At 45.0% G+C, this 27,380-nt stretch overlaps 1 protein-coding gene across 6 annotated transcripts in view; it reads right to left on the bottom strand.

Moving 5' to 3' along the window:
- LOC144679947 (DNA topoisomerase 1-like) overlaps nt 1–27,380 on the bottom strand; it is a 139,088-nt gene that overhangs the window by 67,703 nt on the left and 44,005 nt on the right. For 3 of the 6 annotated variants that reach the window (XM_078540939.1, XM_078540941.1, XM_078540940.1), the window contains 2 exons: nt 26,036–26,149; nt 18,859–18,951 (listed from right to left, as the gene is read on the bottom strand). The exons of 1 other annotated variant lie outside the window; for it this stretch is intronic. In XM_078540939.1, coding sequence (XP_078397065.1) covers nt 18,859–18,951; nt 26,036–26,149 — 207 coding nt within the window. The remainder of the gene's footprint in view (nt 1–18,858; nt 18,952–26,035; nt 26,150–27,380) is intronic. 2 more of the 6 variants (XM_078540942.1, XM_078540943.1) reach the window with 1 other exon arrangement.

Below are 27,380 nucleotides of genomic sequence, written 5' to 3'. Positions count from 1 at the left end.
TAGTCGTAATGGACCAGTTCACCCGATGGGTCAAAGCATTCATGACAAGAGATTGTTCTGCTGATACGGTGGTGAGAATTTTCACTGAAGGAGTTATACCCCCGATGTGGAATACCCTTGTAGATAGACTCAGATCAGGAACATTTTACAGGTAAAATAATCAAACAGGGATGTACCCTGTTGGGAGTTAAGCAAAGGTTCCACATACCATACCACTCACAGAGCTCAGGTATGGTAGAAAGAAAGGACCCTCAGAGCGTCACTCTTCAAGGCTATTGCCAAAACCAGCATGGGCTGGGTCGCTGCCCAGTATCCTGATGAGACTACAGGTGACTCCTAAGCGAGTGATCGGACTAACCCCATTCGAACTAATAACCGGACGAGCCATAAGGCTTCCCGAAGGCACTTGTACAAGCAGTGAAGGTGTAGGGCCAGCTCATGAAAGGTTAAACGATTATGTAAGCAATTGCATGATCTGAGACAGGTTAGGGACTAGCAGATTATCAGGGATATGGAAATGGATGAAACAGGAGAAAAGGAAAGACTGCCAGAAGTAGGGGGATCAGCTGATGGTCAGGGCCCTGCCCACAAAACCAGGCTTAGCACCCCACTGGCAAGGACCTTACGAGGTCCTGATGGCCAGCGATGTGTGGGTATGAAAGGGAGAGGCTGGTCAAAATAACTGGACACAGGTTAAGTATGGAATTGGAAAGAATAATGAGGACTAACCAGTGACTACCAGTGTCCATTATGCTCTCTTACAGGGACATGAATACTGTGATATTGCTAATATGTTTGACAACCACTATCATCATAGAAGGAGCCAAGATGGTTGACTGAGACACCCAGCCAGGCTCGTTCTACAAGTGCTCAAGCGATGCCAAGTGTGATAAGGAGTGCTTAAATATCACTGTTAACAATTGAGTATGCCCAAGATGTATCCCAGGACACTTGCAATTGGAAAACTGAGCCACAAGTACCACCCTTGGAATCTCCTGAGCAAAGGGGATGAATAAAGAGACATGCCTGACCCTCCCACACAATGCATCAAATGTCGGGGGTTAATGTTTTGACATTATATGTGTAAAAAAATGTATTGACTGACAGCACTACCTCAGATCCCCCGAGCGTCAACCTAACGGGCTAGGGAATGTGTCCTGGGAATGGCACGAGGGAGTATGGCAGATGGAGGGTTGTCACAAGGAATCCTCCCACAACCATCCACGCGACCCCAGTAACCTCAATATTGCGGCCACAACTACAACCACGAGGGAGCCCTTGAAGTGCCCCCAAATCCACCCTAGACCCCAGAATAGACTTGTGGTACGGGACTCTGGTAGGAACTTTTTTGGTAATTTAGGTTGTACTTAATATCAGTCTGATGGAACTACCAAAGTGGTGCAAGGTATAGGCAAGTTCCTTCTATCACAGACTCCTCGACACGGTAGTCTCCAACACCCTCCTAGCATCCAGGGTGCGCATGCAGTTGAATACGCCCCACTGTAAACAAGGCCTAATTAATGAAGCAGTCACCTTCTATGGTGCAGGGATATCCACTACTAACTCCCTGGGCATAGAGGGGATAGATGACAAGGTTAATTACCTGACCTCCACATTGTAGGAGCTTGGGTTAAGAGCCAATGAATTGAAAGACAGCAGGGACAGACAGTAGAAAGCCTGGCCGGAACTTTATTAGAATCTATGTAGGTTCTAGAAGACCATGCCCAAACCAAGTCTTAGCAACCCTACATCAGGCCTCCACATGCGCAGGCAGGGGCTGTGCGTGCAGGGACTGTGCGTGCAGATGGTTGATGGGAGAAGTCCGGCAAGATCTGGCCCAACTCCACAGAGGAGATGTTCCAGGCTGGATCACCGATGGCACTTTACAGAGCTGGGTGCCCAAAAGGTGGAAATTGCTCTTTACGCACCAAGAGGGTTGATACCAGCCTCCCCGACAGCCAAACACCATCAACCACACACACACCTGCGACTAGCAGGAATGGTCGTGGCCATACTAAATTTGCAAGAAGGGGAATCCAAACCCCTCTCTGAGTTGGAATATATAGGATCATAGAAAATGGCAACTGGCTTAGTAAATCCTGTATCCAAATATGCAACCCAGAAGGGAACCCTCTTTACAGGAATCTCACTGGTTGGGTGTAGGGAAAAAGGGAATAATGTTGTTTGGCCACATCTCATAGGGTGGTAACACCACCCTAAACTGTACCCTTGAAGTGTCTAGTGCCCACCATGAACCAATGCAGGCAGTATACTGTGGAGAAGGGGAATAATGAGAGTCCACCAGCGAGCCTCAATAACATCCACTGCCCAGTGATTAATTCAAGTTTCTGGGCCCCAACAACAATCGGACATTCAGCAATAACCCACATTGGGCCTCCTCAGAAAGAGCGGGTGAACAGAACAGATGATTTAAAGGAAGACTTACTAAAAAACCTGCTTCCCAAGGGGAAGGGAATCCCGAAGCTGTTAGAATGTCTACTGAGTTGTGGAGAGGGGCCGGGACAGCAACGAAGCAGTATCACCAAATTCAACAGGAAGTCAAGCGACTGGAAGAGGATGCGAAAATTGAACTGGAGGAGATACCGTCGTGGCGGACGATTTTGGACTGGGGTATTAGATTGGGCATTCATCCTCGGATCAGCATTACCTCTGATCTGCTGGTGGTAGTACAACCGCTAATGGCTATCAATGCCAAAACTAAGTCAATGCTAAAGTACTAACCAAAGCACTGCTCAAGCCTGGGGAGAAACAGAATATACTAGATGTAGTTTAGAAAATATGACCGTGCTAATCTAACTGCTGCTTCGCTAGCAGTGATGTGATGAGGAGCATAAAATAGTTTCGCATTGGTTAGCCAAGGGCCAAAAGGAGGGACTGAAGTGGCATATCAGTGTGCATTGGGGATCACCCAGGCTTGGCCAAGTTGTGGATATAGGTTTTAAGTGTTAGCAGTTTAGAAAAAAAACTAGAATGCATGTGACCTTTTGGCCAGGCCTGGAAGCTGGTGACTAGCCTAAAGGTCAGTCCATGATAAGCTAAGGAATTGTGACTTGGGTCAGGATAAAATAAGTTGATGAATGGTCTATGAGTTATACTGTATTAAACTGATAGCTTGACTTCAGGGTCAAGATATGCGGATGACTAGGCACTGCAATGAATCATCAGGACAGATGAGCTAAGCTCATGTTTTGGAACATAGTTTGTGTTAACGGTCAGGTCATTCCATGATTGTTTTACAAATTCCTCCATAACTCTGGAGGTGATGAATAGGTCATTCCGTGTTTATGTTGTAAATTTATTTGTAATTAAGGATGTAGTGCTTTAGACGTACTAGATAAGAACACTGAATTAATGGTGACTCTCCCAAAGATGGTAAAAGTAATTGACAGAAGCTCTGTAATTTCAAATTCCCTTTCAGAGCATTTTGAAAGGACACTTCCCCTGTGTGCACACTTGTACTAAATAAAAAACTGCTGCTTGAATCTTTTAGGTACTCCACAACATCAAAAACCAAATATTTTTATAAAAAGTTTCTGAATTATAGTCAACTAGAATGATAGTAGAGACCTCAAAATGGAAGTGGGGAGGGGGGAGAATAACATCTTCAGTTTTGTTCCGCTATCACCACAATGGAATGGCACATGTTGAAAAGGTTCAACCATGAAGCCCCAATCAATTGGATTGCTGACAGTCATTGCCTGGGCTCATGCAGAAAGAATGGCAACTTATGCAAGTTATTAAAGCATGCCTGGAATCCACAGAATTAACAACTTATATTTAAATAGCGCTTTTAACATAATATAAAGTCCCAGGGAACTTCATGGAAGTACTATAAAATAAAATATGACGAGAGCCACAGAAGGAAATATTAGGGTCAGGTGATCAAAGGTTTGGTCAAAGAGCTAGGTTAAGGAGTGTCTCAGTGGAAAGTGAGGTAGAGAGATGGAGACGTGTAGGGAGGGAATTCCAGAGCTTAGGGCCTAAACAACTAAGGCATGGCCACCAATGATAGAGCAATTAAAATCAGGGATGCACAAGAGGCCAGAGTTAAACGAGGTATGTTGGAGGGTTGTTGGGTTGGAGGAGATTACAGGAGGTGAGGGGAGTCTGGATGACAACAGAGAGGTGTTGGAGGTGGATGGTGTTGTCAACCGTGTAAAAGGCTGCAGAAGGATGAGGAGGGATAGTTTATCTTTGTCGCTGTCACAAAGGAAGTCATTTGTGACTTTGCCAAAAACGGTTTCAGTACTGTGGCAGGTGAGGAAACCAGATTGGAGGAATTCAAACATGAAGCTCTGGGAAAGATGGGTACAGATTTGGGAGATGGCAACACTGTCATGGACTTTAAAAGAGGAAAAGGAGAAGGGGCAGTAGTTTGCAAGGACATTAGGGTCCAGGGATTTTTTTGAGGGGTGATGATGGCATATTTAAAGGAGGACACAATACCTTAACTAACAAGAAGCCAGGACCTTATGGGAGAAAACGCACAGCCCTTTTTGCAAGCTTCAACAGATACCCAATTTATCATACACAACCTCTTTATCCTAGATATGTTTTTACATACTTTCGAGCATTTTAATCTGACTGGGAAGCAAATTGTCGTGGTTTATCCCATACCCTTCTATGAGTAAGGAAGTAAGACACAAAAAGACTGCACATGGGAGAGATTATCAGCTCTACATAATCCCTTTTCTATTTCACTAATTAAAATCAAAAGACTGTAGGATAATAGTATCTGGCATAGCAAGGGTCAATATGGGACTGGGAAACAGTGCAGGAGCAAAGGGGTGCGTAACCTAATAATAGGGTCAATTGTAGACTGGACAGAGACCTATGTAGAAGCAAACATAGAATTAGCTCATAGCTTGGGCTATATGTACGTAGTTATATGTTATCAATAAACACTTAATGTTCAACCATACAAGACTCAGAACCTCTGAGACCTACTGAACATACAACATGGTGGTAGCTAATGGAAAAACCTAGAACCTCAGAAGCTGGGGCAGAAATTCAGAAGCTGGAAAATTAAAGGAGCAGCATTCTGGCCTGACTGAAAGCACCTGAAGTGAAGGCAGAGGGAGATCGCTTGAAAGAAACTCCGAAATAGAACTGGTAGCAGGAAGGCAGAAAAAAAAAGTCCACTGTGTAGCTGAGGACTCCACAAAAACTCATGGAGGTCCATTGTGAATGTCCACAGAGTGCAGAGTCAAATCATTAATTTAACAAATCACTGCAAAAAACTAAACCCCAAAGAGGTTGGACCGCCAGTGCCTTAGGAGCCCACCAAAATGTGACAAGCACAGGAAGACACTCAAAAACAGTTACTGCGGCACTATCTTTAAAACCTGCACCACATTTAAAGCTGTACTCACCTGAACTTTAAAGCAACTATGGACAACAAATCAACATTACCAGACTAATTTGGACTCATCCAAGGGCCAGACCAAACAAAATTGAGGAATTTGGCAGAAAAGATTCTCAAAATACATGATAGTTTCAGCACTAGATAAAAAGGCAGAAGTAGAACAAGTGAATACACTACTTTATTTAGTAGGTCCGATAGTCAATGATAATTTTGCGAGGTAAGGAATAAATGAATCATCAGATAAATTTGGTTAAGTTCTAAAATCGTTCTTTACATATTTTAATCTAAGAAGCAACTAAATTTGAGAACGTGAAATTCAACAAACATGTCCAACAGTTCAAATACCAGGTGACTCTTATAAATGAATTTACAGCTTGGCTAAAGACTGTGACTATTGTGGCCTTAAGTCAGAACTCATAAGGGGTTTTTCAATGCATGATGTTGGCCATTTTGCAAGGCCTGGAGGGTGTCATCTGCCATATAGATGATGTCCTGGTCCACAGCACGACCATGGAGGAACACGACAGGAGGCTCACTGTTGTCCTAGAATGCTTGCAGGAAACAGGGTTAACGCTAAACGAGAAATCAGTTCTTAGGAGACATTGTCAGCCAGCAACGGCATCATGGCAGACCCACAAAAAATAAAAACTAGCAGCAAGTTTCCAACCCCATCATCTATTCCAGACCTCCAGAGATTTCTGGGCATGGTGAAAAAGTTGGCAAAATTTCTACCCAACCTGGCGCAGGTCACAGAGCCCCTGGTGACACCTTCTCAAAAAAGGACTGGCATGGTGCTGGGATGCACACCTGCAGCAAGCGTTTTGACATATCAAAGCCATGCTGCTCTCACCTGATATCCTGGATCATGATGCTCCATCCCTGCCCACTACTATGGCAGCAAATGACTCGGCCTCAAACCTAGTGGCTGAAGCTTTATTTCAGGAATAAGTGGATGGATGTTGCCAACCAGTATGCATCTAGAGGACTGCCAGACACAGATACAGTGTGCAGTTATCGAAAAAAATAACTGAGTCATATGGGCTTGCAAAAAGTTCTGACAACATTATTGGCCTGAAAGTCACCACAGATCATAAACCACTGGTCTCACTGTTAGACAAGCGGAACTTGTAAAGGTGCCCCCTAAAATTCAGATTCCGTTTGCGCCTCATGATATTTGCAATTCAGATGGCGCACGTTCAAGGGAAACATCAAACTACTGCAGATGCACTATCCAGGGCCATGGTTGAGTTTCCTGCGACACATCATCAACTTGGTTGAGGAGCTCAAGTTGTACTCCCAATTGGTGAGGAGACAACTGATGGCTACCTCAGGGAAATTGCAGCAAATCTGCCAGGAGCAGGTGTGAGATAAAGGGTGTCCACATCTGCCGTTACTGTTGAAAAGGGTGGCCACAGCAGAGGCCAGGCGGCAGCATCATGAAAATCTGCTCTGAACAACAAAAACACTTTACTGTGATAGATAATCTGCTAGTATACAATGAGCAGTTGGTCATTCCAGTTACCCTTCGGCCAGAGTTTCTCTAAAAATGTCACCAAGGTCACCTGGGCATTACAAAGTGCAGAGCACATGCCAAATATGCAGTTCAGTGGCCAGGGATATCATATTGAAGAAATGATCACAAACTGCACTCTGCACAAACCGGACCAGAGAGAACTCCTCATCTCCACAGTTCCCTGTCAGGCTGTGGGAATGGTTGGGAATCGATTTATTCGTCTTAAATAGCAAGTCCTTCCCCATCGTGGTTGACTACTTCTCCCGATGGATCAAGGTGAAACCATTATACACGACGACCACCAAGGCAATCAGGAGATCCTTGAAGGAAATGTTGCGAGCAGTGGCATCCTGGACCAGGTGGTGTCCGATAACAGCCCACAATTTGCAAATTAATACTTCACCCAATTTGCCATCAGTTATGGCTTTCAACATCCTACCAGCTTCCCCAGATATCAACAATCAAACAGCAAGGTGGAAAGGCGTGTCTGCACCATTAAAGCTCTTCTGAGAAAGAACGACGACTCCTCTACGACGCTTTTAACTTACAGATCCACCCTGCTGCAATGTGGATTTGCCCCATCAGAGCTCCTGATGGGCTGAAAACTCCACACTCCACTCCCAATGCTGCCAAAGAAACTAATCCCACGGTTGGCCGTCAAGGACTACCGAAACATTCAGGACTGAGAACAGCCCTAAAGGCAGTGGTAGGTTTCCGTCTACTATATAAAGGTACCACACTGGAAACCTGCCACAGTTACACAAAGGAGACAGGGTGTGGCTCAGCAACCTTGAAAGAGAGGGTGTCATTGCCTGGAAAGACGATAACCAGCCAAGGTCTTACCTCATTCATACACTGGAAGGCACAACCAGAAGGAGCCTCCTCCTCATCCCTTGAGGCAAACCTCCTACAGGGGAGATGGTGACATAGTGGTATTGTCACTGGACTGGTATTCCAGAGACCCAGGGTGATGCTCCGGGGGCCCGGGTTCAAATCCTACCATGGCAGATGGTGAAATTTGAATTCAATAAAAATCTGGAATTAAAAGTCTGACGGTGACCATGAAACAATTACAACAACTGTTGTAAAAACCCTTCTGGTTCACTAATGTCCTTTAGGGAAGGAAATCTGCTGTCCTTACCTGGTCTGGCCTACATGTGACTCCAGACCCACAGCAATGTGGTTGACTCTTTACTGTCCTCTGAACAAGGGCAATTAATGCTGACCTAGTCAGCAATGCCCACATCCCATGAAATTAAGAAAAAAATACATTACATAGAATTATACATTAGAATTAGAAAGAAACTGAGAGGGTAATTCAAAATCCGAATCAACAAAGATTGCCAAATCAACAGAGCCTACCACTCCTCTGAATGTGACCTAAATGAGATCTGGAAGAATTGTCAAGCCTTCAGGCTGTCTTACTTGACAAGGGGGAAGAGGAGAGAGAAAGCAGTAGCACAACTGTAATGTAGATATGTTTTGGTAAACGCTTGGGGAGAGGTGTAGTATAAGGGTTTCTGACATGACAAGGGCTAATGTGGGATTGGTAGAGACACATGATCTGAGACTAGGGTCAGCTGTGGACTGGACAGAAACCCATGTCGAAGAACGCTTGGAGTTAGCTCATAGCTTGGGCTATACCCTGTACATATATACATAGTTATGTGTCATCAATGAACACAATGTTCAACCATAAAAGAGACTCAGAACCTCTTTGTGAGACCTACTGAACATAGAACAAATACCACCTTCTCCAACATGGAGTTAGGCGGTTAACCCTATGTAAGATTATGATTGAAGTAGCACATTGTGCTGGATTTTCCCTCAGGGGGTGGGAAACCAGAGATGGGACTGTTTCCTAATCAGCCCCCAGGGGAAACAGGCATTCTTGGGGACTGTCATGGAGACTACTCTTAATTGGCATCAGACAGGCTCCCTGTCCGATTAAGGGCGGTAGGCAGGCTCGCGATTCTGGAGGGCCATTCATTGCAGGCTGCTTCGCAAGTAACTGAGAGGGTATTTCAACATGGAGGCACCACCCCTCTCACCAACATTCTTTTAAAATAAAACATAAATAAGGCATCCAGGCCTCCATTGTGGCAGGGGGCTATCCATCCAGGCAGGCAGGGAGAACCTGTAGGTCTGCCTGTAGCACTGACCCCTGGGCCTGCTGCTGCTTGCCCACTTCCAGGTGGTTAGTTGGTTAAACTCCACCCTCTGCCCTGCAGCAGTTGGGAAACTGAATACTGATGAGAAAATCCAAGTCAGCCTCCTTTAAGTATGCTTAACAAGGCTCTTAACAAGCCTAACTGGCTGCCCTCCTCGTAGGGTGAGCAGCCCTACCACAAGACAGATACCTGTTGCAGATGCATGTCAACATTCAATATCAATGTAAAGAAGTCTGTTTGAACATGACAGGCTGACTGGCCATCATCAATTGTATCTCTGGTCTTGAAGTCACAGAAACTCAATGTCAGACATAGCCATTCCCTGTTGAAAGATGAAAGTTAAAGCATATAATGGGCACATTCTTTGGCACTCCAAATATTCATTTTCCAAGCATTTCTGTGCTCTTAATCATTACATCAGTGTAAAGCTGTCTTCATTACAGATGCTTCTATGGCATCTAACTTTCTCTCTTCCATTTCACTGCTGATTAAATTATCTCTCTCTTTGTTTCTAAGGGATATAGGAACAAAAAGTGTAAGCACCAAACCCTAAGCTGTTTCATTCCACTCTTGCCTCGGTTTCCTCCCACTTCATGTCGTGCACTCTAGTCCACATCTAGACTACTTAGTGAACTGCCAATGAAAACTGAAGCCACACTGTCAAGTGTGACATCATACAATCTCACATAGAAGATTTCAGTAAATGTTTAAGAGTCTCAGGACTATCTTCTGAAGTATTCAGTGGCAAAATAGTTGGGTACAATAGCCTACTGGTTATGGTACTGGACTGACAACACAGATCATGAGTTAAAACTCACATGCCAATTTGTGAAATTGAAATCAAGTCAGGTAACTTATAATTTAGCACCAGATGAATGATCATGCAAGCTGCTAAACTGTCAACATGTACATCAAGTAACCACTTACTGAAATTAAGCAAATAGGTTGAAGAGCGCAAGAAAAACTAGGTCCTTTGTGATGTTGTGCTGTTCTAGCAATGCAATAAGGCAACAATTGAAAAATTCAATCCTAACTCGAGCCATATGAACAACGTCACTTGGAGATATTTACGTGCAATGTCACAGATGACAGCTCAGCCAGTTATAGAGGAAGCTATATCTTCACTTTAAATGCCTATGAAAGGACAAATTAAATTGTAAGTAATCAAGTCAGTCCACAGGAGATCTGCACCCTTTCATGAGTGAGCGAGCAGTGGCAGACAAGGAAGTGGTGGGAGCGCAGAGTGGTGGTGAGTGTGCCAGGTAGTGAGGTACCACAAGTGAGTGTGCACATTTAACAGCGAGTACCTGAGAGAAAGAGCACACCAGGGACAGAGGGGGGAATTAAATTGGCTAACCCTGGAAAATGAGCAGGAGGAATCAAAGTAACCAATTAACCACTCGTTCATTGTTCGGCAGATAGCACATTAAATTCATGATACCTGCTGTTTTAAATGCCTTCTACATGCAGCCAGTGCTACTGATGTTTTCATTGCTGCATGCATCAGCCTAGGATCCCAAATCGCAAGTAACTTGTGCTACTTAAAAGAAGCCTTCACCTCTTCGAGTGGTGGGAGTTCTTTTTTGAAAAGTGAATCTGAACTATAATACTGTAAAATAGATGAACATGAAAGCGCAAGTGCTAAAGTTTTCTAACAATGCACTGGAGGTTTTGGTGCAAGGCATGTATAGAAGGGGATAAATTTTATATCAACGGGAGCAGGAGCCAGTAGAAGTAGCAGCAGAGCAGGCCAATACCAGGAGTATAGCTTTAAGAACCTGGATGCAGTGGAGGAAGTTTAATGATGTAATGTGAGTTCTCAAGGCCAGCGAGCTCTTCTTCCAATGGCATATCCTACTGCACTCAGCTCATCAACTGTTCAGTTCACCATCACCTACCAACAATCTCTCAGTCCTTAACCCGACAATCCACATGCTTTCCCTCACCCAATTAGCACCTCTGGCAATTCCGCACCCATATACTGGCAGCTATTCAACTATGATAGCCAGATACCCTAAACATGTTGCAGGACACGCTGGCACTTCCCCCTTTCTTATAAAGATGGCAGCATGTAATCAGGAGGCAGGAAAGGACTGGAGGGCAAGCAAAGTTGTATGTTTTAATCCCAACAGGTGTTGGCCACCATGGGAAGGGGTATCAATAACTCACAAGCTAAAGATTTTAAGCATACAATTGACTTTCCACTCTCCACTTACTGCTGCCTTGCAAGCTCAGACTGCTGCCATCATGGATCAGGATATCACTGTTCAAAGGGACTCACTGCAACTTCCACCCCTGCCACTTCACTGGAGTCCAGTCTGTTCTCCAATATATTAATAAGATAAAAGCAAAAAACTGCGGATGCTGAAAATCCATAACAAAAATAAAAATATCTGGAAAAACTCAGCAGGTCTGGCAGCATCTGCGGAGAGGAACACAGTTAACGTTTCGAGTCGTATGACTCTTCAACAGAACTAAGTAAAAATAGAAAAGAGGTGAAATATAAGCTGGTTTAAGATATTAATATATTATATATATTAATAATTATATTAATAAGATTGTTGGCGTGCTGTCCCAGGAGAATGTTGTGGTTTCATTGGACATGAACTTGCTGTCGTTTCTCAGGATGACAGCATTCCTGCTCCCACCCCTGCCACTTCATCAGTTCCTCACCTATCAACAAGCTTATATTGCTGCAGCCCAAGCCAAGATGGTGCAGTCTCCAGCTGTGTTCCCTAGGTCACCTCCAAAGCCATCTATAGGTCTCCTCAATTGAGGGCCAACAGCCTTTCACAACCCATGCTGCAACCAATGGGGAGGCACCTCGCAGGAGGGCTGGGCGGAATCTTATGTTTATGTTGTCAGAAAGATGATGTGATGGTCAGTGATGGAAGAAGCCTAACTAGTATGGGACTGTTGTGAATGGGGAAATGAGACTGAGGTTACGTGTGAATTATTTGATCATGTAGACTCCAGCAAAGGTCTGTCTACGTTGTAATCTATTTTCCACTGCCTCCATTTCCTGTTGTGCTTCTGTTTCCTCCTCCACCTCATCTAGCAGCTTGCTCGCTGTACATGCCCTCTCCAGTTTCCTGATCATGTTCAATTCTCAGAAGAAGCCATAAGACCGTAAGACATAGGAGCAGAAATTAGGCCATTCGGCCCATTGAGTCTGATCCGCCATTCAATCATGGCTGATAAGTTTCTCAACCCCATTCTCCCGTCTTCTCCCCGTAACCTTTGATCCCCTTACCAATCAAGAACCTATCTATCTCGGTCTTAAATATACTCAATGACCTGGCCTCCACAGCCTTCTGTGACAATAAATTCCATAGATTCACCACTCCCTGGCTAAAGAAGCCCTAGAAGCTCACCTATGCCTGAAGCAACTTTGTTTTAGCAGAAGTTTGAAAATGAACAGTAAAGTACTTCAGCACCGCCAGAGTGCTCCCTGCACACTATTTGAACTCTAGTGACGTATAGGAATGCTCCAAAGACATGCAAAATTGCACCAATTACCAGAAGAAATAACCGAGCAATTTAACCGCTTTCTGATCTCCTTAAATAGTGCGGGTGGGGTACCAGTATATAAATTAGGAGCAGGAGAAGGCAATTCAGCCCCACGAGCCTACTCCATCATTTGACAAAATTAAGGTTGATCGGATTGTGGCCTCAACGCCACTTTCCTGCCTACCCTCTGTACTCTTTGACTCCCTTGTTAATCAAGAATCTAACTCCGCCTTAAAAGTGTTCAATGCTCCTGCCTCCACCGAACTCTGGGGAAGAGAATTACACAGGTCCATGACCCTCAAGAAAAAATTCTCCTCATCTCCGTCTTAAACAGAGACTTATTTTTAAACTGTGCCCCCTAGATCTAGTCTCTCCCACAAGGGCAAAACATCCTTTCAACATTCACATGCCGTCCCCTCAGGATCTTGGTATGTTTCAAGAAGATCACCTCTCATTCTGTTAAACTCCAATGGATATAGGCCCAACCTGTCCAACCTTTCCTCATAAGATAACCCCTTCATTGCACGCATCAGTCGAGTGAGTCTTCCCTGAATGGCTTCTAATGCAATTATGTACTTTCTTAAATAAAAGGAGACCAAAACTGTACACAGTACTCTGGATTTGGTCTCACTAATGCACTGTACAATTGGACTAAAACTTCCTTACTTTTTTTTTCCATTCCCCTTGCAATAAACGACTACATTCAATTTGCCTTTCTAATCACTTGCTGTACCTACATACCAACTTTTTTTGTGGCTCACATGTCAGGACACACAGATCCCTCTGTACTGCAGAGTTCTGCAATCTTCCTCCATTTAAATAATATGCCGTTTTTCTATACTTCCTAAAGTGGACAAGTTCAAAGTTTCCCATCTGCCAAAATTTTGCTCACTCACTTAACCTATATATATCCCTTTGCAGATTCCTATGTCCTTCATGCAGTTCATGTTCAGCTTTGCATGTAGCGCCTAAAAACCATTTAGTCTCCCAAGGAAAGCCAGAGTGTAAAAAAAACACCTTCTGTTGTGGGTTGGGGTTGGGGCTTTTGCAGTGCTTTAGTTTCATGGGGTTTGAGTAGATACTGGATCGTATTATTGGCCTAACTTTTGCTGTAGCAGGGCATCTAACAGAGTCTGCTATTAGTTATATGCATAAGGGAAAGTTTGAGATTTTAAATATTTTGCGTGTCAAGTTGCTGGAAAGTCAACTTGACAAAGTTGCAGTGAGGGAAACAGGAAATCTGAGACTTGAGTGAACAGAACAATTTTGTCTTCTTAACCAATGAGATTCTAGGAATGAGAAATGGCTTTTAGGTAGGGAGTTCCAAGACTTTGACCCAGCAATTAAGGAATATTGCTAAGTTTGGATGGTGCAAGACTTCTAGAGGAATCTTCATGGGTTATTTCCATGTGCCTGCTGGGCTTGGTCTTCCAGCTGGTAGAGGTCACAAGTTTGTGAATTCGGTTGAAGAAGGCTTAGCGAATTGCTATGGTGCATCTTGCTGATGATATGCACTGCAAACTAGGGCAGCAGTCCTAGAAGGGAAGTACGTTTAAGGTGGTGGATAGGGTGTCACTCAAACAAGCTACTTTATTCTGGATGGTGTTGAGCTTCTTGAGTGTTGCTGGAGATGTATTCATCCTGGCAAGTGCAGAGTATTCCATCATACTCCTGACTTGTACCCTCTAGGTGGCAGAAAGATTTTGGGGAGTCAGGTGGTGAGTTATTAACCGCAGAATAGCCAGCTTCTGACCTGATTAGAAATGTAACTGAACCAAATGATAGCTATCAGTTTGCTGATGGTGGGAGATGTAGTGAAGGTAATTCCATAGAAAGCCAAAGAGAAGGGGCTCCTTTTGCTGGAGATGGTCATTATCATTCTTTTTCCCATTCATTCATGGGATGGGGGTGCCTTTGGAAAGGTCAGCATTTATTGCCCATCCTTAATTGCCCTCGAGAAGGTGTTGATGAGTTGCCGGCTTGAACCGCTGCAGTCTGGGTGTAGGATCATCCACAGTGCTGTCAGGAAGGGAGTTTCAGGATTTTAACCCACAGACAATGAAGGAAGAGGGATATAGTTCCAAGTCAAGATGGTGAGAGACTTGGAGAGCAACTTCCACGCAGTGGTGTTCCCATGCATCGTGTCCTTCTAGGTGGTTGAGGTCATGGGTTTGGAAGGTGCTGTCGAAATAGTTTTGGTTAGTTTTTGCAGTACATTTTGTAGATGGTACACATTGCTGCCACTGTGTCAGTGATGGAAGGAGTCGCACTCAAGTGGGCTGCTTTGTCCTGGATGGTGCCAAACTGGAGTGTTGTTGCAGCTGCACTCATCCAGGCGAGTGGAGAGTATTCCATCACACTCCTGACTGGTGCCTTGTAGATGGTGGGCATGTTTTTGGAGAGCCAGGAGGCGAATTACTCTACAGAATTCCCAGCCTCTGACTTGTTCTTGTAGCCACAGTATTTATATGGTTGGTCCATTTCAGTTTCTGGTCAATGGTAACCACCTGGATGTTGACAGTGGGAGGTTCAGCGATGGTAATGCCATTGAATACCAAGGAAGATGGTCATTGCCTGGCACATGGTGAGAATGTTACTTGCAACATCATCCCAAGCCTGAATTATTGTCCAGGTCTTGCTGCATGTGAACACTGACTGCTTCAGTATCTGAGTCGCCCCAAGTGGTGAATATTATTCAATCACCTGTAACATCCCCACTTCTGACCTTACATGGAGGGAAGATCATTGCTGAAACAGCTGAAGATGGCTGGGCCTAGGACACCACCCTGAGGAACTCCTGCAGTGATGTCCTGGGATTGAAATGATTGACCTCTAACAAATACAACCATCTTCCTTTGTGCTATGTATGGCTCCAACCCGTAGAGAGTTTTCCCTGATTTACATTGACTTCAATTTTACTAGGGCTCTTTGATGCTTTATTCAATCAAATGCTGCCTTGATGTCAAGGGCAGTCATTCTCACCTTGGCTCTTTTGTCCATGTTTGGAACAAGGCTGTAATGAGGTCAGGAGCCGAGTGGCCCTGGCGGAACCCAAACTGTGTGTCAATGAGCAGATTATTTCTGAGTAAGTGTTACCTGACAGCACTGATGATACTTTCCATCACTTTGCTGATGATCGAGCGCAGATTGATGGGGCAGTGACTGGCCAAGTTGGGTTTGCCTTGCTCTTTGTGGACAGGACATACCTGGGCAACTTTCCACATTTCCAGGTAGATGCCAGTGTTGTAACTGTTCTGAAATAGCTTGGCTAGGGCCACGACTAGTTCTGGAGCACAAGCCTTAAGCCTTGCTAGTTCTGGAGCACAAGCCTTCAGTGTTATTGCCAGAATGTTGTCATACCCTCTGTAGTATCCAGTGCCTTCAGCCATTTCTTGATATAGTTTGGAATGAATCAAATTGGCTGAAGACTGGCATCTGTGATGCTGGGGACCTCAGGAGAAGGCAGAGATGAATCAGCCACTCGACACTTCTGGCTGAAGATTGTTGCAAATGTCTTGTGCACTGATTTGCTGGGCTCCCCCATCATTGAGGATGGCGATATTTGTGGAGCTGCTTAATTGTCCACTATCATTCACAACTGGATGTGGCAGGACTGCAGAGTTTATATCTAAACCATTTCTTGCAAGTTCGTTTACCTTTGTCTATCTCATGCTGCTTCCGCTGTCTGACATGCAAGTAGTCTTGTGTTGTAGCTTCACCAGCTTGACATCTCATTTTTAGGTATGCCTGGTGATGCTCCTGGCATGCCAGCCTGCACTGATCCCCCAGCTTGATGGTAATGATAAAGTGCAGGATATGCCATGAGGTTACATATTGTGGATGAATACAATTCTGCTGCTGCTAATGGCTCACAGCACCTCAAGGATGCCCAGTCGAGTTGCTAGATCTGTTCGAAATCTCCCTCATTTAGTACGGTGGGGTAGTGGCACACATCACGATGGAGGGCATTCTCAAAGTGAAGATGGGGCTTGCTGTGGTCATTCCTATCAATACTGTCATGCGACATGTAGACTGGCAAGGACGAGGTCAGGTAGATTTTTCCCTCTTGTTGGTTCCCTCACCACCTGCCAAAGACTCAGTCTAGCAGCTACATCATTTAGAACTCCGCCAGCTCGGTTAGTAGTGGTGCTACTGAAATCCCTCAACCAGAGCACATTCTATGCTCTTGCCACCCTCAGTATTTCCTCCAAGTGGTGTTCAACATGGAGGAGTACTGATTCATCAGATGAAGATAGGTGGTAAACAGCAGGAAGGTTCCTTTTCCAGGTTTGCCCTGATGCCATGAGACTTCATGAGGTCCAGAATAAAAGTTGAGGGCTTCCAGGGCTACTCCCTCCCGAGTGTATACCGCTGTGCCGCCACCTTTGGTTGGGTTTGTTCTGTTGATGGGACATAAATAGGCAGAAATGGTGATGGCGGTGTCTGGGACATCATCTGTAAGATATGATTCCATGAGTATGACTATGTCAGGTTGTTGCTTGACTTAGTCTGTGGGACAGCTCTCCCAATTTTGGCACAAGCCCCCAGGTGTTAGTGAGGAGGACTTGGTAGGGTTGACATGGCTGGGTTTGCCATAGTAGTTTCCAGTGCCTAGGTCGATGCTAGTGGTCCTTCCGGTTTCATTCCTTTTTTTGACTCTGTAGTGGTTTTGATACACCTGATTGGCTTGCTAGGACATTTCAGGGGTATTTAAGAATAAACCACATTGCTGTGGGTCTGGAGTCACCTGTAGGCCAGACCAGGTAAGGATGGCAGATTTCCTCCCTTAAAAGGATATTAGTGAACCAGATTAGGATTTTAACTCGCGTCTTCAGATTAGTAGCCCAGGCCCCTGGATTACTAGTCCAATAAATAAACCACTCTGCTACCACAATCGTGTTCAGGAGCTTCAGGATCAATGTTCTGATTGGAGGCCAGGTATTTCAATGGGAAATAAAAATAAAGGAAACCTGAAATTGTCATTGCAAATCTTTCTAAGATATTATCTCATTGACATTATGTCAACATGGATATCTCGTCTAACTGATTTTGACGAGGTAACTAGCATAGCCAATGGAGCGTGTCTATGGCGATTGTCTATATAAACTTCCAGAAGACATTTGATAAGGTTCCAGACAAGAAGTGCACAAAATTGAGGTAACCTTGTGACATGGGTCTGTAGTTGTTTGGGAGGTAAGAGACTCTGAACTTATCAGATGACAGGAAGTTAAGACACACAGTAAGTTGTGCAGATGAGGGCAGAAAGTTACAAAATGTGTGGGCAAAATTTTGTCAGGTACAGTTTAATGTGTGGTCTTCCTCTTTGGATCCGAGAAAGAAAACTTTTCTTAATGATGATGTATTAGGAGCAATGGAGGCAAAGGGATTTCTGGTGGAGTCCATGTGCACAGATCATTAAAAGATACAAACAAAAAAGTGCAGAGTTACAGAAAATATAATCAGATTACTGAATGTTCACCTTCATCTCAAGAAGAAAAACTGATGGTTCATTTGTACAGAACATAGGTCTGACCCCATTTGTAGTGTTATGTTCAGTTTTTGGCACTGAACCTTAAGATATATATGGGAGAGACACAGTAAAGATTGAGCAAAATGATATGAGGGTTTAAAAGAGAAGTTATGAGGACAGATTACATAAACTTGGCTTGCATTCCTTCTAGTTTAGCAGGTTGAATGGTGATCTAATTGTGGTTGTTTAAGATGAGTAAACAGATTGATAGATAGGGAGGAATTATTTGCTCTAGTGGGAGAATCTAGAACAACAAGACATCAACTTCAAATTAGAGTTAGAATTTTTAGGAGACAAATCAAAACATACTCTCCACAGAAAGGGTAGTGGGAATCTAGAACCCTCTTCCCCCCAAAATCTGTAGATGCTGGGTCAATTGAAAATTTTAAGGCCAAGGTCAGTGGACTTTTGCTGAGGAAGGATATCAAGGGATATGGAGCAAAAAATTGATAAAATTACGTGTAGATACAGATCAACCATGATCTAATCAAATCTCAGGGCAGGCTCAAGTGGCTGAATGACTTACTCTTGTTCCCAAGATAGGTGCATTGGTCCAGAAAGAAAACACCAAATAAACACAAATCTGTTGTTTCAGACATTTACAAGAAGAAAGTATGACTTTAAATAGAAGAGGAGGAATGCAAGGAAAAAAACAATTGTGTTCAGCAAATATTTCTGATAATTGAATGGTTTCATTAGACTAACCAAATCTTTGACTACTACCATATCACGTCACTTGGACACTTACTGTCCATAACTGGCATTACAGTAGACCCTTTTCATTTTCTTACTATTTCCAACTGGAATCTCATCTCCATCCAGATCTTGATCTTCACTCAACCTACAATAATAAAGAAAATAAACTTCAGATTAGACAGATATTTCATGTCACAATCCCTTAGTGTGAGGCTCTTCATCTTAGTCTTGCCTTGCTTTCCACCACAAACCTTCATCCTCTTACAGAAGTCCATCGTTCTGTAGATTTAGCTCTGCTTAAATATTATTGTCATTACTCCATTCTAAAATTACAACTATTGCAACAACCTGCTTTTTAATGTCAGTCTTTGTTAAGTAATCAGTATTCTGGTTAGTCAAATTCCATAGATCGCATTAAACTGGGGCATGGGGAACAAAGAATAGATAATATTTGTGAATGAGTAGAAAATAGCAGATGAAATTCAGTTCAGTTAATTGAAAAGGTGTACACTTGTATAGGGGGAAAAAAAATGGAATAACTAAAAAAATGGTATCATAATAGATAAAAGAGGCTGAGAAACAAAAGATCAGAATGTGAAGCTAAACTCAAGATTAACTGTGTCCAGCCAACGTTCAACGGCAATCAAGGAATGAGCCATTAGGATCTAGAATACCCTGTCCAAGAGTGTAGTGAAGGCAGATTCAATCATGACTTTCAAGAGTCTTGGATCATCATATGGAGGAAAAATTGCACGGCTATGGAGAAAGCCAGCACAGACATGACAGATTGAATGGCCTCCTTCTGTGTTGTAACCACTCTCTGATTCTATAAGCATAATTCTGATCTATGCTTCCAAAAACAACAAAGCCTGAGATCACTGAATCAGTACTATGCTCTGGCCAGGCTGCACCATGAATAATGCTTACATTGTGATTACTGAGGCAAGAGACCATCCATGTCCTGGAACTGGTGCAGAGAAGGATAAGATTGATCATCAGGGGACAGCGTTATGAAGAAAAGTTGGAAAAACAGGGACGACAAATTCAATTAGGCCCATTTTCAAGTGCACCTGGTTTCAGAGGCAGGCAGCACGCAAACTTCATCCAGTGATATCAGCATGCAGCCCCGTGTAATGTGTTGCTGACTGGCTGTACAATGCAAAAAACCATGTGCGTCAGTGGCATTTGGTTCAGCTACCCTGCCAGTCTTGAAGGCAGCCCCTCCCCTTAAAGGGGATCTGCATTCAGTCGGCAACAATTTCTATACACACCGTGGAAGACTTGGAAAGAAGCAAAAGCACAGAAAATGGAGCAACAGGAAAGAGATAAGGTTCCCAGTTTTCCCTGATGCAGCACTGGAGATGTTAGTACCAGAGTTGGAAAGAAGGGAAGCAATATTTACATAGGGAGCAAAGAGGCCCTCAAGGCAAAGTCTGAGAAAGGAATGAGAGCAGGTCAATCTCTGGAGACTGACCCCAGGTATCTTGCAACAATATCACTTGAAGCTCAATGACCATAACAGGGGCGGTAAAGGTCAGTGAATGCGTCTTCACATGGCATCCCCCACCCACTGCTCCACCAACCTCCCATGTTGATCAGTGTACCACTGTCCCGCATCTCTGTTTCCACACACCTTCAGCTATTTAGGTATGGAGGCACACCTGCAAAATGCATTACAACATATTGGCTGATATTCTTCCTGTTCTTTGCAGGACAAGGTGGCTCATAATAGGAGGGAGCAGAACTGAATGGAAGGGTATGCCTAAATCACCTGAGCCTCCTGAAGGAGAGAGTGCTCCACATCACAGGGCCAGCTGTGACAGAAGCGTTGCTGAAAACTTTCAGGATGGCAGTATGTTTCCGTCTTGCACCCCTTCTCACTGCCTCACCCTCAAGCTGCTATCTGGCAAGAAGTGCAAGCTGCAGATGGACTATGAAACTGATTTCCACACTACTCACCCCTTCCCTCACCCCCAACCCTTCCCTTCTGTATCTCTGCTTACTGCACCCTCAAAGAAGTGCAACAGCTGCACAAGATGAGAGCAGAGTTTTTTTTAGAAACTTGTTCCTGGGATGTGAGCATTGCAGGCAAAGCTAGCACTAATCCCCAATTTCCCTTGAACAGGTGTTGGTGAGCCACCTTCTTGTACCGCTGCAGTCTGTATGGTGTTGGTACACCCACTGTTCTGTTAGGAAGTTCCAGTTTTTTGACCGAGTGACAATAAAGGAACAGTGATGCAGCTAGCTCCAAGTCAGAATGATGTGTAGCTTGGAGGGGAACTTGCAGATAACGATGGTCCCATGCATCTGCTGTCCTTGTCCTTCTAGGCGGTAGAGATCATGGGTTTGGAAGGTGCTGTTGAAGGAGTCTTAGTGAGCTGCTGCAGTGCATCTTGTAGATAGTGGTAGCAGCGTGTACTATGTGCCAACAATGAAGGGAATGAATGTTTAAGCTCTCAGTCAAACAGGTGGCTTTTGTCCTGGATAGTGTTGAGCTTCTTAAGCATTGTTGGAGCCACACTCATCCAGGCAAGCAAAATGTATTCCATCACACTCCTGACATGTGCCTTGCAGATGCATGACAAGCTTTGGGGAGTCAGGAGGTGAGTTTCTTGTCACAGAAGTCCCAGCCTCTGACCTTATCTTGTAGCCAGTATTTATATGGCTAGTCCAACTTAGTTTTTGAAAAATGGTAACCCCCAGGATGTTGATGGATAACATTGAGACTTAGGCCAATAGGTAGCATGAATGTCACTTACCACACAAGTGCCAGACAATGACCAACTCTATGACAAGAGAGAATCTAACCATCTCCCCTTTACGTTCAACTGCATTACCATCGCTAAATCCCCCACTATCTACATCCTTCAACCTAAATCTCTCATCTTTTAACTCTTCTGGTAAATTTCCTCTGTACCCTCTCCAGGAACCTCACATCCTTCTTAAGGTACGGTGACCAGAAGTGGAATCAATACTCCAGCATTGGACCAAGCAGAGCTTTATGAAGGTTTAGCATAACCCTGCTTTTGTACTCATGCCTCATAAAATCCTAAGATCCCATATGCTTAGCTGGCAAGTAATATTTATGCCACCTATCGTCCTAAATTTCAATGTCATCCGTCAACATCCTGGGGATTACCATTTGGACTAGTCATATAAATACTGTGGCTACAAGATAAGGTCAGAGGCTGGGAACTCTGACAAGAAACTCATCTACTAACTCCCCAAAGCCTGTCCAATATGTCCTACCATCTTCAAAGGTCTATGCACATGAATCCACTTAACCCCCAGGTCCTTCGATCCTTGCACTCTTTACAACTATGCCATGAAATCTATATTGCCTCCACTATCCATTCTGGACATGGCATCCTATTCAACCCTCATGTCTCCATGCCCAAACAAACACTGGGTGGAATTTTCCCAGAATTGCACTACGTGTGGTAGCGGCCAGGACATTTTACCTGCCAGCCACGAGGGAGGGTTTTCACGCCTTATCGTCCCAAACCCACCTCATTATTTATGCATTCCAGGGAAGCACGCCGTTTTCCTTGGTGAGTGGGCTCAGATTCGCCCTCCTGCCATCGCTCTGCTGTTGCACCACGCTGGCCGCCATGTTTAAAAGGCAGCCACCAGAACACTGCTCATCGCTACCAGCTCACCACCGCTGCCCAGGAGACATGGCCAGCAAAGGAAAAAAGGTCACAGCCCCCCAATTTAATGACGGGTCCCTCGAACCACTGCTGGATGCTGTGAAGGTCCGCCGGGATGTCCTGTGCCCCCGCTCTGGCTGCAGGATGGGCAGCAACGTGACGTGACCAATCCGGCTTGGGAGGCAGTGGCAGCAGTGGTCAGTGCCAACGCTTTTCAGAAGGGGACAGCCACCCAGTGCCGCAAAAGGATGAATGATCGCCTCCGTTCCACCAGGGTAAGCCACTCTTTTCATCACTCTCAACGCTCTCACTCTCAAACCCAGCACATATCCACAGGGCCGTCACTCATTGCCAGTACAAGGCACATCATCAGTCACTCTCTCATACACCTTTGTTATCCTCAGCCCGTCCGTGGGACCACAACACCCGCACAGGCCAGGCACATTATCTGGCCTGGCAGACATCGTGCTTACACTCTCTCCATCTCTATCCAGGCAGGGCAAGCTGGCACATAACAAGAGAGGTCGCAGACTGGTGGTGGAAAACCTGAAATCAAGGTCCTCATGGACTTTGAAACAGGGCCATCCAGCTGGCTGGCAAGAATCTGGAAATGTCCTGTGCTGACGGTGAGGTCGGTGCTGCCCTACTGAGTGAGGATCCAGCAGTGCAACATCCATCAAACAACCATGCCGTGAGAGTGATGTGCCCTCTTTCACAGGCCGCTGCCATGCACTAATTATCGCCCCTTGCTTTCACAGGCACAACTACCAAACAGCTGACAGAGTCCAGAGTCCATGACCCAGGGCCTCCAATCATGCCCCAAAGAGACCTCCGAAGAGGAATCTAAAGGCACCCTCCTCAAAGTTCGTCACAGTACTCACCCATACCCCTCACCAGCAGAGAAACACACCTAGGTGGGGCCTAGCTTTAGAATAAACATGGGGTCACAATCTGGTAAGCACATCACACGGCGGCAGGGACTTCTCAGGTCCCCAGTATACGGAGGACTGGAGACCAGAAATTTGCTGAGTAGGATGACAAGCCTCTGGACTCGGTCATGTCACAGTTGCTGGAGCTGCAAAGGCAAGCTCAGGAACGCCAGGAAGGGATGTCCGCTACACTCCTCAGATTGCAAGGCATGATGGAGGAGTCATCCACCTTCAGGCGGAGGTGAAAGCACCGGCATGTCAATGCACCGAGGTCAACACTGGTAGGATGGCAGCATCATGGCAACCTTGGTCCGGGACGTCATTCCTGCACTGCTGCGCGGGCTCAACTCCATCGCTGATGCCACAGTTGGTCTACAACAGTGTGTATGCAAGAAGGGTGTGGGGCAGCTTGGTCTCACTCCAGCTATCCCTTCCTCTCAAGGACTTAGCCAGGGACCCGCGGGGACCCATAGAGATGAGAATCAGCAGATGCACACTCTGGGCCCATCCACCCAGCTGACTCCGGGAGTGACTGGCCCATCCGAATCCCCTCTTCCTGTGACCTCAACAGCTCCAGCTTCACAGGCAGAGGAGGGTGCCACTGCCACACCACAGGACCTGAAAGCAGTCCAGGGCCCTCCAAGTCTCGGCCTTCCACAGAACGCCCGCCAAAGTCATCACAGATGGGGCGTCGCAGTCATCAGGCTGTCTCCACCTCCGCTGTGGATGTCCGGAGAGCACCGAGATGTAGAGGCAAGGAGAATTAACTCTTTCAGAGTTACTGCACAGCCTGTGCACAGGTGTTAATCACTTGTACATACTGTTCACTATTGTCAATAAACTCAAGGAGTGTCTCCCTGCTTATGGCTCCTTGTTTCAATGAGCAGTGTTCTTGTCACTCAGATGTGAAACCTTTCTGCACAAGATAAAGGCAGGTGTCTCAGTCCAGGGCCACTTCCCAGTGTTCTGTGCAGCCTTCAGGCCAAAGTGATGGTCCGGCTGCACACTCCCTGGAAACATTACTGATGCTTGCACCTCGGCAGTACTTGTCATTGCTGACAGAATGTATTGGGCAGGCACCACAGAGTTCTCTCATTCTCTCGATGTGCTCTCAGCACCTTTAAGGGGCTGGCCCCAATCTCTTCAGCATCTGTGACCACTGATACTGTGCTCCAGCTCCTGAACAGCTCAGGCGCTGATGGCAGACAAAGCATCAGGTGCTTTTAAAGTTTCTTGGCTGCGTTTTTATGATATTATCTTGATCACAGAGCTGCCCTCGACCAGACAGGAGTCAGACATTCTCAGAGGCTACGTGAAGGCTTATGGAGTGTCCTCACTGCATGTAGTCATCATCCTCCTGCAATTGAGCAACAATTAGGGCCTCCGCTGTATCTCCACGACAGGAGCATTCTCAGAGGGTATTTGTGCTGCCATAAGCCAGACTGGAGCCAAACGTTCACAAATGCACTGAGGATCTATGGGGTCATCTCACTGCATGTCGTCATCATCTTCCACAAACCTAGCAGCTATGAGGGCCTCCCGAGCGTGCCTGCTTCATCTTGCCAGTGTGAGGGCCTCATTCCAGTCAGTCGTCTCCGAGGACCTCCTCATCCTCATCCCTGTCGGCGGCGTCCTCATCGGAGACGTGCAACTCCTCCATCTCCTCCTCAGCCAGTTCTTCTCCCAGTTGGAGCACCAGGTTGTAAAGGGTGCAGCAGACGACGACGATGCACGACACCCTCTGCGGACTGTATTGTAGGGCTCCACCAATCCGGTCCAGGCACCGGAACATCTTCAGCATCCTGATGGTCTGCTCCACCAAGTTGCGAGCTGCAGCATGAGCCTCATTAGACCATTGCTCTGCTGCACTTCAGGCCACCAGACGCTTGTCCTCAGCCACGGTCTCTGCGGGTAGCTCTTGTCCTGGAGGAGCCACCCTTACAGCTTCTGCAGACCCTGGAAGATTCCAGGGGTTTGTGACCAACTGAGGATGTCGTGCACTCACCTGCAGGATAGTTTCTGGTGGTCGCATACCAGCTGCACATTCATTCAGTGAGTGCAATACCTTGCAGTTGATGTGGTCCACTGTGTGCAACGATGGAGACCTGAGCACCACATGAGTGTAGTCGATCGCACCCTGTACCTGAGGGAAACCCGAGATCCAGGAGAATCCAATGGCCCCTGCATCCTGGCTGTTACGACAATTGATGATAGTTTCATGGCCACCATTACTGAGACTTCAACTCCATAATTATTAATTGAATTTAAATTGCACCAGGTGTTCTGGTGGGATTTAAACCTGTGCCCCAGAGCATTAGCCTAGGCCTCCAGTGACACTACCACTATGCCACCATCTTCCCCATGAAAAAAAATGTTTTTAAGTGGAAACAATCAAACAGTTCTTTTCCTGGTGTTTACTGACAAGTTGTATATTTCCAGCTCTGCTTTTATTATGTATTAATGTACACAGCTTATTGTTCCCAATGACAAAGTTTTGAAAGTAGAATGAATTTAATATAGAATGGTAAAGATTCCAACCCCTGTCTGAACAAAAACAAGTTTTTTTTAAACATCAGGAACCATGTTTGTTTTTAGACTATACTCAAATCAATCATCACCTTTAGAAGAGTGCCATAAAAAAATCACTCACTTTATAGAAGGATCCTCGTCCTTCTGCTCATCACTTTTTTCAGTCTGCTCGCTTTCATGATTTCCAGAATCTTCCTTGGTGATCTGTGGCTCGGATTTCACATTCAAATTATGCCTTTTTAAAAAAAGGATTTCTATTGTATTGATTTCATTGAGGACACATCCAGCACAATGCCTTTGTAAATCAATTTCCTAAAACACAGCATTTGATTAATGATAGAAAAGGGTTGGGGGGAGTGCTCAATAGCTAGCAACAGCTAGGAAGAATAAGTCTACCCCATTGGGACAAGGCACAGAAGTGGCAAAGGTGAAAACAGAGCAGAAGTTGGTTTTGACAACAAATCAGGTTGGGTACTGTGGAAAGCTCATCCCATTTTGCTGTAAGATCAGAGAGAATAGATCCGCATGGCCCATACATGCAAGATACCAGGTGGCAGGCATAACCAAGAAACCCAAATCAAAGAATTAAATCCCTTGGCCAAAGCTCTGAAAGCACTTAGCTGAATCAAAAGACTTGACTGCTGCCTTTTAAATGAAAAGAGTGCATAGTGTTGGTACTCAAAAGATGGATAGTGAATGGAGATCAAATAATTATTTCACACAAAGAATGATGAACATTTGGACTGCACTGTCCAAGAGATGACTGAAACCACTAACTGGCATGTTACAAAAATTAACAATACTGTGTATTCTGTTTTCGAACTCAGAGACTGACAAGGCAGGCTGGAATGGTCTTTTCCTTTTGCTACCAGCCATTCAGTATTGAGTCTATCACAGGGTGTTTAAAGAAAAACCATGTCAACAACTCTTTCCTTTAAGTCCTTTTGCACAGGAATGAGAAAAATAGAACTTTACATGGCACCGGATTATGCTGGTAAAAAAAAAATCACCTTTCTCCCCAAATCAATCGTATACAACGTGAATCAAAGATAATCAATTATTTTTTTTTAACATTGCGCTGTAGAAGAGGTTATCGAATAAATAAAATCCTCAGCAAATTTGAAATAATAACAAAAAATGGTGGACCCTGTAATGGAAGGTAGTTAACATCTGCATCAAGCAAAGATGAACTCATGTTCCCGCTTTCATGTCTTTACAAATGCAGAAAAGGAATGAATTTCTAGCATTTGCTGTTTGGACTGTAAATTAATAAAAATTGATTGGTTATGAGAAGGTAAGGCTGGGGATACCAACGCAATGAGCCACAGCAAGAAGATACCCAGGAGTAAGTGCTCCATTCTACTCATTTCCCACCTCCCAATTTCCCTATTGCAGACAAGTGATGAGTGGGGACCAGATAAAGTCTCAAAGGGAGAATGAAGATGCTTGGTGGGGAGTCTCACAGC

The sequence above is a fragment of the Cetorhinus maximus genome, chromosome 4, assembly GCF_964194155.1.
Source record: "Cetorhinus maximus chromosome 4, sCetMax3.hap1.1, whole genome shotgun sequence".
NCBI classification, from domain to species: Eukaryota; Metazoa; Chordata; class Chondrichthyes; order Lamniformes; family Cetorhinidae; genus Cetorhinus; species Cetorhinus maximus.
The sequence above is the reverse complement of the archived record's forward strand: the minus strand, read 5'-3'. Positions and strand labels throughout refer to the sequence as shown.